The sequence below is a fragment of the Echinops telfairi genome, unplaced genomic scaffold (genome assembly GCF_000313985.2).
Source record: "Echinops telfairi isolate 266 unplaced genomic scaffold, ASM31398v2 ScPeMD7_7424;HRSCAF=8462, whole genome shotgun sequence".
In the NCBI taxonomy this organism is placed as follows: Eukaryota; Metazoa; Chordata; class Mammalia; order Afrosoricida; family Tenrecidae; genus Echinops; species Echinops telfairi.
Window position 1 is genome coordinate 41,145,906 of NW_022111324.1, and position 11,782 is coordinate 41,157,687.

The following is an 11,782-nucleotide window of genomic DNA, read 5'->3' on the forward strand; positions in this document are numbered from 1 at the left end:
ATGCATGAATTGTGATAAGAGTTGTACAAGCCCCCAATAAAATAATTTTAAAAAATAAAAATAAAATAAATTTAAGTTACCTTCACATACAGGAGATGCTGGGTACCAACCAAAATTATAGCACTGAATTAAATCAGATCCACTTAGATAATAATTTTCATGACAAAAGAACTGAACCACATCTCCTTCTTCATAGGTTTGCTTTACAGGATGAAAATAACCATTTTCAATTAACCTTAAGGAAGAGCACTTTAATTCTGAAAATTAAGAAATAAATAAAAAGAACAGGATGCTTTAATGTTCCCTGCTAGAGTAAAAGTCACTTTCCACTTTCATGCTCTATATGGAACAAAATCAATAAGATGTACACAATCTGTGTTAAATAAGAAAATATGAATTAATCATGTATCTGGCTATAAATACTTACTAAACATAACAGGCTTATTTTAATTTCACTGTGTGAACTGAAGCAGCATTTTCTTACATAAGGACTTTGTATGGGGAAAGGCTACGATAAACCATCATTAAAACCAGAAGGAAAACAATATATCTGAAACCTGGAACATAATGAGCGTGGCAACTGCTTAACACGTTGGTGTGAGAGGCAGACCTCAAAGGGAAGGTGGGTTGCATTCAGAAGCAGCACCTACTGGTACATGCGGGCGTGAGAGACCACCCATAGGTGTGGCACTCTGCCTCCTCCGTCTTCCTCCCTCCAGTTGTGTAGAAGCCAGGAGCACATTCGTATTGCACTTTATCGTTCACGTTGAACGTTTTCTGTGTTGTGGAATAATTTCCATGAGATAATTCAGGGGCCAAACATGTTTCTGAAAAAATGACACGTTATTTAGTTGGCAAACTTACCACTAAACCCAGGACAGCAAAACAGGAATCTCAAAATGCGTTTCTGTGGAACCTTCAGCACAGCAGAATAAATCCTCAGCATCACTGCAAGCAGACAGGGCTTGCCTGGTCACTCTCTTCCCGCCTTTTTGCTCTGTGCCTGGCAGCTTCACTTCTCCACGTTTCTACGCGAAACATTCTGGGTGACTGTACTTGACAAAAGGCCACAGTTCTAATAAAGGCTTATGCAGTGATTTTTGTTTTATTACTTACCACCTATGGATTTGTACAATGTAAATAATTTGCAAACATACTAAAAGTTTATGTGTCAACATTATTCCACTCTCTTAAGCACATCTAGCCTTGGTTTGAGGAGTCTTGGTGGTGCGAGGATGACACACTTGGCCTCTGAGCAGGGTTCTATTTTGTCACTTGAGTCCTCCGTGATGCGGAACCGACTCGAAGGCACCTACCAACGATACTGGTTTATAAAATAAGAGTGCGCAGGATCTCAAGTTCTTCTTACATGCAGATAATAATAATCTATCTATGCTCCAAGAAACAGGTACATTAAGATTCATTGATTTTATTTATTTATTAACACAAGGTGAAAGTGGCTGGGGTAGGTATGGTGTGCGGGCTGAGGACAAATGGATCAAGGAAAATGCCTAGGATTTGAGAGTAACCACATAATACCAACATCTTGCTTTTGTAGACATAGTGAAAAATATGTCTACATTATTTTAATGCCTAAAAATAAGAAGAAATTATGAGCCTCACAAACCATCATCTTCAATTTTAGAAATGATTCTTAAGCACATACCATGTTCCTTTCTACAGCTTGGTTGAGAAGACCATCCACTGGAGAGACATTGAACAACTTCTTCCTCCTTCCCTCCCATGGTTTTGTATCCTGAAGCACAGTTATAGAGCATATTCTCTTGAATTTTGTACAATAACTTTATATCGGAGACATAACCATTTTCCACGTCAGGCCTGGTGCATTTTTCTGAGAGAGAGAGAGAGAATATATATATATATAAACCTCAATAAGGAAATTTACTTTCTACTAAGTTTTTAAAATGAAGGGTATAATCTTACTTTTAATTAAAATTTGAAAGCTTAAAAAATAACCTTCACTCCTCAATTCCTTGCTTTAATAAATAACTTGGGACATATCCTGCGTCTATCTTTCTTGACAATGGGTTCAGATGATACTGGTTTTCATTCCATTTACAAATGTCACCTGTCATTGCTGCCACTTCTAGCACGTGTTGTTGTTGTTGGCGTCAGTTCTGAGCCACAGGGGTCCAGTGTGCAACAGCATTTATGCAGCCTTAGGAAATATAGCCAGAGCGCTTCCTCTAATCAATTGTCATTAATAGAAAACTAAGTAATTCCTTTTGGATGTACAGTACTTCCTCATATTAAGTCCACTGTGATACCTTTAAACATTCAATACTAAAACACATACCAACTTTATAGCTCCTAAGATAATTGCAGACATTTTATCTTACTGTGCGAACTGTAGACAATCTGTCTCTCTGCAACTACTAGAGTAAGCCAAAAAGTAGTATTATGAATAAATCATAGAACCAATTATTAAAAATGTCAGGATTGCCATTATTGTTTCTTATCCAAACCTCCATCTAAATGTATAGGCTTTTGAAGGTGTCTCTCTGAACTTTCTCTCAAAGAATGCAAAGGTTGAAACACAGTCGGCTTTCTTGAGGGACTCAGGTCATGTTCCCTTTAAAAATGTCCCCTGCGTTTGGGGAATAAAATTAGAGGTAAAATCAGTGCTGTAGGGTGGTTCCCAAGGAAATACTCCAAGGACAGCTCTTGAGACCCTGCAAGAGTGAGCTAGGAAAATTGTTGTGATGGGGAAAAAAATTCTCGGCACAACTTTCCTGTCTTTTTTCTCATTAATACAATTTTTAATTTTCTTAAAACTTCATCATAATAAGCCCCTGGGATAAGTTCCTGTGATCACTCTGTGTCCTTTGAGAAAATCTATCAAGACTAACTCCCTCAACTTCATGCAAAGCTGCCACCATATCTTCTGAGCTGCCCTCTCTGCTTTGAATCTAACTGACTGAATCCATCTCTTTGGAAGCCACTGTTTGTTTGGATCTGTTTTTAAAGGCGCCATACCAAAACTAAGACAAGTATCTGCCGAGAGAAGTTGTCTGTAGCCATCCACTGATCACAGAGGCTTTTTAAGCATGCTTTTGTTTGGAGTAAACCCATACTTGTTTGAACTGGAACTCTGGTGTTGATGTGTTTTGCCTTTCCCTCGTGTACTTTGGAATCACCTAGTTTCACAGTAAGTCTGAGAAGCCAGAACATGGAGACCATGCCTAAAGTTCACACAGGTTATTCAAAACCTGTAAGTGTATAGAACTACTTTTTGATAAATAATTGCTGAATTTATGTATGAAATAATAAAACAATCTTACCATTGTGCAGGACCTTGGTATTTTTATAGGTCCCATCATGGGTGTTCCAAAAGGTTAAAAATAAAACACTTTTTTTAAAGGTTATTATTAACCAATTCTATGTACTTTGTAACATGAACTCCATAACAATTTTCTCATTCATGCAGAAGTACTGATTCTACTTTATAGATAAAAACTTAAGTTCAAAAAGTTTAAGTCACATTTCAGTGGCCAAGCTGGATTCATATGCAAGCAATCCAACTTAGAGGCTTACAGAAACCTTTCCACTCCACTGCTAAACTTGAGTTATCCTCTTTTTGCTCCTAAGTCATTGCCTTTTGGTCCACGTTGAAAGAGGTAATAAGCCTAAAGTGATTAATGTATTTTTAGACTGTAGTAATGAATGAGATTTATTTATTGGAGTTAATATATGATTTATGTTAATACTAAACATGCAATATCATTTTTATGCCATCCACAAATCATGGAATAGATAATGATCTAAATAATATGTTTGCTAAATATATCAGTCACAGTGTGGTAGTCACATAATCTGGTGTCAATTTGAGAGGATTATGAGTGACAGGGTGGAGTCTAGTCTGTCAATCAGATCATAGACAATGATGCCTCTGTGTGGGCATGGCTTACTCCTGAGAATTCTGGGAAATCTGGATTTTCATTCTTGGAGGCAGGAGAGGCTCTCTGCTTCCTCCCTGGGATACATTGCAGCTGACAAGACACATGGAACTACTCTAGTGTCCTGAGCTGGAGTAGCCATATGGACCTGTGCTGATGAAACCAGATCTCTGAAGCTGGAGAAACCATGTAGAGGGCCCTGTCAGAACTGAGATGCTTATACTGGATCCAAAGACTTTCTACCCACTGGCCTGTGATGGCCCTGCATTCAGTAGTCATTGCATGTGTTTTGTGAGTGTGTAGAGGACTTTATAGATTGGTTTCGGATGTGTGGGCTAATATAGGACTTATGGGCTTGAACTGGGTTAGGTTGAGATGCTTTCTTAATGTATAATTACCCTTTATATAAAACTCTCTCTTATACACATGTGAGTTTCTATGGATTTGTTTCTCTAGTGTACCCAGACTGACTCACACAGCAATCTCTTCTGGACGAAATTGACTTAACCGTAGCCCTTACTCTGAACAAGAGAATGTAGTAGGACCATGGTATAATCTGACATGGAAAGATGAGATGAATCAATCATATCCCCTTCTCGAAAATGTTAAGGGAAAAAACCATATTTTTCATGCACTTTACGAGAAGTAGGTACTCAAAGAAGAGTTGTGCCTTACCAACTATAAAACATTAGAAAGACAATCTTGCCCTGTTTGATGCCAATATCTTACATATTTTTCTGACTTCCTATGCACAATTCTCCATACAAGAGCACTTAACTTAATGTAGCTCAATTGAATCTCTGTTTCTTGAAATGTGAGCAGTAACAGTTTAAGTAGTTACCCTTTTTCTCTTTGTGGGCTTTTATGAAACACAAAGATCACAGGTCATTTTTAAGCAAAAATAAAAATGAAATCTTCATGTGGAGTCATTATTTATAAAATTGCAAAATATGCCTTCATTTTGTAGAAAGAGAGTGTAACCTTAATTTTGCTCTTATCTATGCAAAAGTTCAACCATGTTCCATCTGTTATTAGGCCCTGATTTTTTTTTAAACATTTTATTAGGGGCTCATACAACTCATCACAATCCATACACACATCAATTGTGTAAAGCGCATTTGTACATCATTCTCAAAACATTTTCTCTCCACGTAAACCCCCGACATTAGGTCCTCATTTTTCCCCTCCCTCCCCACTCCCCCCTCCCTCATGAGCCCTTGATAGGTTATAAATTGGTATTTTGTCATATCTTGCCCTGTCCGACGTTTCCCTTCACCCACTTTTTGGTTGTCTGTCCCCCAGGGAGGAGGTCACATATAGTTAGTTCCTTGTAATCGGTTCCCTCTTTCCTACCCACTCTCCCTTTACCCTCCCTGTTTCGCCACTCACACTACTGGTCCTGTAGGGCTCATCCGCCCTGGATTCCCTGTATTTCCAGTTCCTATTTGTATCAGTGTACATCCTCTGGTCTAGCCAGACTTGCAAGGTCGAATTCGAGTCATGTTAGTGGGAGCGGGGAGGAAACATTTAGGAACTAGAGGAAAGTTGTATTTTTCATCGTTGTTACATCGCACCCTGACTGCTCATCTCCTCCCCGAGACCCCTCTGCGAGGGGATCTCCAGTGGCCTACTAACGGGCTTTGGATCTCCACTCCGCACTCCCCCATTCATTCACTATGGTAAGATTTTTTGTTCTGATGATGCCTTATACCTGATCTCTTCGACACCTCGTGGTTGCATAGGCTGGTGTGCTTCTTCCATGTGGGTTTTGTTGCTTCTGAGCTTGATGGCCGCTTGATTACCTTCAATCCTTTAAGACCCCAGACGCTATACTTTTTGATAGCCGGTAGGCCCTGATTTTTATGAACTGAATGATTAGCGTATTGAGGACATTGTGTGCACCCATTTGGCTGACTTACTGAAGCACTTGGGTTCCGGAGACCAGCCTTCTGCTGTACATGTGCTCTGTCCTTCTTGTTTCCCAGCTTCAGTCGTATAGCCAGCCAAGCAGAAGAAGGGCAGTTTTTTGGCGATGCCCATTGGAAAGTAGTAACTTTTAAAAGTATAGTAAAAGAGGGCAATTCTTCCATTCTCCATAGTGGGAAGATCACAGGGTTTCTCTGAAATAAGCAAATAGAAGGCTGAAAATTGAAAAAGACACCTCAAACCCTAGAACTCATACTGCAGTGAGATAACACTGTGTCTTGAGATGAAACATGTTTGCAGACAATCTAGGGCCTAATTCCATCACCTGCCTGCTGTCGTGTGTGTTTGTGCAATTGATAATTCATTCATTTAAGGTGTGACAATCCTAGTATTATTTTTCTTTTCAGTCAGAATTAATCTGCCAGATGCCCCCGTAGTTGATAGGGTAAAAAGAGGCAACTTCCTCAGATAGGCTTTCCTTGATTCCGTAAAAAACCCCTGTCCAGTAGAAATAGGACAGGGCTTCATTTATGAGAAAATTGAATTTAAAAATAATAGAATTTTTCCATGGACTTTTTGAAGCCTCCCTCATATAATATGGAATGTGAGCCACTTACATAATTTTAAATGTAATTTATAAAAACCAAGACGTAGCAGATAATGTTCACTTTAATAATACATTTTTAACCCAATGGATTCAAATTATTTTCTTTCAAAGTTTTTGAAATGCAGCTTGTATTTACACTTACAGCATATCTCAATTTGGATAAGCCACATGACAAATATTCAACAGCTACAAGTGGTGAGTGACCACTGTGTTTAACTGAATAGTTCTACAGCGGATCACACTCGCATAAGATACCTAACTCCAGGATTTTGAAAGAAAAAGGCTTCTACACATTAATATTTAACTCCAAAGACAAACAAAAACCATTGCCATCGAGTCAAGTCCGCTTCATAGTGAGCCTATCAGACAGAGTGAGTGTGCCAGGCTGTACACCCTTATGGAAGCAGATGGTCACAGCTGGAGTACCTGCTGTGTTCGAACCACTGACCTTTTGGTTAACAGTGGAGCATTATGCCACCAGAGCTTCTAAGACAGACAATTAAAATGTTTTAATAGAAAGAAAGGAAAAAAACATTTGAGCAAACACTTTCCAAAGCAGAATATGCACATGGCAGAAAGCTAATAAAAACTATTCGTTTTCAAAGAAATGCAGATTCACACCATTAGGAGATAATAAAGCATATCAACTAGAACGAGTGAAATGAAAATGGCAGCCTGCATCACTAATTAGAAAATATGTGGAAATTGGACCTCTGATACTACTGTTACGTGGAAATAGAAATTGGGACACTCATGTAAGAGAAAATGGGCTGACACGATTTATTTAAACTGGACATGTGCATGCCACATCATCCAACAGGAAAGCATTAAAAACACCCACAAAATATGAAAACTGCTGCACAATTCATACGGAAACAATCCAATGACGGGTAGACAAATCACATTAGAATATGCCTACAGCAGGATGACACAGAAATAAGGTGAATAATGTGTCTTACAGCATAATACTAATAAGAGAAACCAGACACACATGAATATATATTGCATGAATTTACATAAAAGAGGACAACAAACTGCATGGCAATAGGAATCAGGATAATTAACCACGGAGTAGTGTGAGGGGAGAAACCTAAGAGGCTTCTAAGGTACTACCAATATTCTATATCTTGATCTCATTAATGTAAAAAATATCTAATAATTTACAGACATCATTATCTTTGCATTTTCCTATATTACCCTCAATTAAAACATTTACTTAAGAATATCTGCCCTTGAATAGAAGACCTTAAAATTATGAAATGGCTTAAAGAAAGACATTTGAACCATCTCTAGGTGTTGTGTCGGGAGGAAGGATGCTTGGAGTCAATGCCTTGGATCATTGCTGTCGGTTTTATTGTCACAAGAGACATATAAGGTAATCATAGTGCCAACCCCTGCTGGCATGGTAAGTAACCTAACAATACTAGCAGAGTCTAGTGGAGGGGAAGGGTAGAGGGAAAAGAAAGACCCCCCCCCCCAAAAAAAATGTGCAAAGTAATCCCTCGAGATTCTGATCACTCTTTTCCATCCCCTAAGTAAGTAGATGCTGAAGGAGCTCTGGTGGCACAGTGGGTTCCATGCATGATCAGCAGCTCTATGGGAGAAAGAGGCAGCTTTCTACTCCCACAAAGACTCACAATCTCAGAAATCCACAGGGGCGGTTCTCATGTGTCCTGTAGGATTGCTGTGAGTCACAATCAACGTGATGGTCGTGAGTCTTGGTTTGGGTTTGATTCTGACCCATAGCAACCCGTTGATCTTAGCAGAACTGTGCTCCGTAGGGTTTTCAGTGGCCGCTTTTTCAGAAGCGATGCAAGGACTCTGTCCTGAGGCACAATTTTATGGGCTCAAATCGCATCATTTCAGGTAGCAGCCCCACTGGTACAACAATACAAAGAAAGACAGCAAGCTGGAAACATAATTTGGCAGCACATGCAGACACTAAGTACAGATATTGACCTCACACTCCTTTAATCAGCGCTTATCAAATAAAATGTCCCAGAGCAGATAAGGTCTAGCAATATTCACTTCAGAGGAAATGTGTAGTTAAGAGAGAATTAGAAGTAACTAACAGGTCCATAAGGAGCCCTGCCAGCCCAAGGGTTAAAACACAATGTCAGCCCAAGGACCCACCAGCTGTTCCATGGAGGAAAGACAGACATTCAGCTTCTGTAAAGATATACAGCACTAGACTGGTTAGGGGGCAGGTCTACCCTGTTTTAGGGGGTCCCCTGTGAGTCTGAATTAACTAAAAGACAGTAAGTGTGTTTGGGTGGTTAACAGGTCTATCATTTGGAGAGTTAACAAGTAAAATATACGACATACTATGCAGGATTTAATAACAACAAAATGCATTCAGCAACATGGAAATAAATAATATTGAGTAAAATAAAATAGGAAGATGAAATCTATAGCAAGATCCCATTAATGTGACGCAAAAACACGCACATGTGTTTTTCAACCAACCCAAAGCACACTCACTGCCACTGAGTCAATGCTGAAGCATAGTGACCCCCACTCACCCCCTGGGGATTTCCTAGATTGTAACTGTTCATGAGAATAGAGAGCCTCCCAGCCTTTCCCTGGCATTGGTGCTTCCAAACTGTAGACCATGCAGATCGCAGCCCAACCCGTAACCACTGTACCGCCAGAGCTCCTGTGTTTCTCAAAGGAGTTACATATTAAGAAAATATCAAACATTTACATTGTAATAGGTATCATTTTGGTGGTGGGGTCAGAAAGTGAATGCGGATCAGGGATAAAAAGAGAAAAAATGTATAAATAAAGCAAGCCTGAGACTTTTCATAAACTAGTGATGATTGCATAGCACGAAATGAAAAAGAGTCTGATTCACTGAATTCTTGCTTCTGAGGACCCCAGAGGGACCAGGGAAAACAAAAGAATAAGCATGGTTCTGTCCTTAAGCAACTCACTATCCCCCTCCCCCACCCCCACCCTCATCCCGCACCCAGATGATAAAGGATTAGCTAACTAGAATATTAGCTAGACTACTGGAATGTCATTCTGGTATACACAGTAGATGATTGTACAAATATCTGTTGCTTCTCTATTTGGAGAGAAAAATAAAACCAAAGGCAGTTAACTATTCCGGTAAAAATCAACACAGACTTAAACAGACATTTGTAGAAGTGTTGTGGTAGTCCAATCAACAAAAGCTCAATCATCACTTATAAGATATTTTCTTTCAATAAATTCCCTAAGGTGTCTATATTAGAAAAATCTTCTTGCTGTGGTTTCCTACTCCGTGTGTTCATTCTTAAACATGAGTAATGCCCCACCTGCCTTCACAACCCTTGTGTCTAACAGCACTGGCCGCCGCTCCTCAGCAACCCACGCCGACAGCTCGCCTCCATTGCCCACTTGTCATTCTCACCCCAGTCGCATTCCACTCCTGGTACATGCGGGGTGCAGCCTGCCTATACAGATGCCTAGTGAATGGCAAGGTTTGGGTTCCCAGAGGGTCCTGGTTTACATATGCTCTCCCAAAGTAAGTATTAAACAAGTCCCTTTTCATGCGCAAAAAACGACTTTGTCTGATCCCTTACTGATTGCTCCTTAATCGCTTCAGACTGAATTGGCACCAAAATCAACATGTCAAGAGTCAAAAAAATGTTGGGATATCTTTTCTTTTTCAAATTCTCTACATGAAACTCCCCTTATGAACAGACAAAGCTATTCAAATTTATTCAAGGTTATAAATGAATTCTAGCATGAAATTAGAATTAAGGTTGAAATGATACTCCTAAATATCTCTATTGTTAACTTCAAAACTCTTTAAGGTATTTAGATTCTGGGCCCTACGCTCCTAAACCTGGAAGTACAAAGATTTGAGTTTTTGTGTTTCAAATTTATGCTAACAAAAGAACAGTTTATTCTTTTGCCCAAAGGAAAAATTCTACTTAAATATTAAAAGAAAGTGTACTGGGAAGAACTTTGTATAAAATTGGGAAATACAATTTTAAAATTACATTATTTCCAAGAATGCTAGACATTCCATGTTATTTTCAGAGAAAAAAAATTTAAGAATTAACCTTACCTTCAGCATGAAGTTCTCCTGAGATGATTAATATGATAATTAAAGCCAACTCTTTGGATTCCATCTTCAGTGGTGTTAAAAAATTTAACAATCTAAAGCACCTCCTCATTGAGTACACAATGCTTCCCTTGCAAAAAAGTTAATTATCCACAAAACCTATGTAACTTCCTTTGTAATGAGCTTTAAATTTAAAAATATTTTCAAACAATGCTGAAATAGTAACTATAATAGCTGACGCTACTTTTCACGACAAGTTCAATAGGAACATTATAACTGATAAGAACACCATAGCATAAATAATTAACCCAGACCATCAAAAACAGGGTAATTCCCAGCTTTCACTCCCAACTGAAGGCCCATGGAGTAAAGTTCACTTGTGTCCATCGATTTCTTTACTTCCACTGAGCAAGTGAAGAAATGAACATAGGCACATGGGATAACACATGGTGATCTGTCCAGGTTTCACTGCTTAAAAAGAAAAATGATCTTAATCATTTCCAGCATTGACAGAATAATACTAGTAACAGCAGTAGTATATCTAACACGTAGCACCTGTCATCTGCCAGGAGACAGGCACTGTACTACATTATCATTCGTTTGTAAAAAGGTGTCTGAGAGTCCAGTATATCCAGCCATGTTCTCCCCCTGTTGGTTTACACGATACAGCAGTGAAGGAACAGATTAAAATCCCTTGCCTCGTAGAGCTTACATTTTAATGGACTTTGATGTAAACTGAAAAATAACAGAAGTTATTTTTATCTCAATTTTGGAACTTCTGATTAAAATGGAAATGCTCGATACCATGAATGCAAAGAACAATGGATTCTCAGAAAGGGAGCACTTCTTGAGAAACTGGTCCAAACAGGAAACAAAACACACTAGCACACCAGACATTTCCTTCCAATCACCACTTTTACCACTCCCCCCATGTCATATACTATTTTAAATATCATAGGTATTTAAATATTTTAAATATAATAGATAATTTTGGTACACTATATAAATAGAATCATATAGCATATGTTGAGCAGTTTTTTCCATACTACATAAATGGAATCATACAGTACAAGGAAGTACCCCCCAAAACAGGAATTGTGCTGGTTGGAGAGGAGCTGTCAGAGTACACGTTTTCCCCACTAGGTGAGCATCAAGCGCCTTGCTCTGAGTTAGTGCATCTGGTGGGGTTGCTGGGAAGGTTCTCTCTGGCCGCAATGAATGTTTTCACAAAAACTGTTTCACTCGAACCGTGTGTGTGTGTGTGTGTGTGTGTGTGTG

At 39.0% G+C, this 11,782-nt stretch overlaps 1 protein-coding gene across 1 annotated transcript in view; it reads right to left on the reverse strand.

Moving 5' to 3' along the window:
- F13B (coagulation factor XIII B chain) overlaps positions 1–10,727 on the reverse strand; it is a 35,762-nt gene extending 25,035 nt beyond the window's left edge. The window contains exons 1-5 of the mRNA XM_045298173.1: positions 10,508–10,727; positions 5,837–6,037; positions 1,667–1,852; positions 651–827; positions 81–257 (exon numbers count right to left, since the gene is read on the reverse strand). Of these exons, the coding sequence (XP_045154108.1) occupies positions 81–257; positions 651–827; positions 1,667–1,852; positions 5,837–6,037; positions 10,508–10,616 (850 nt within the window). The 5' untranslated portion in view covers positions 10,617–10,727. The remainder of the gene's footprint in view (positions 1–80; positions 258–650; positions 828–1,666; positions 1,853–5,836; positions 6,038–10,507) is intronic.
- Between the last annotated feature and the right edge of the window lie 1,055 nt (positions 10,728–11,782).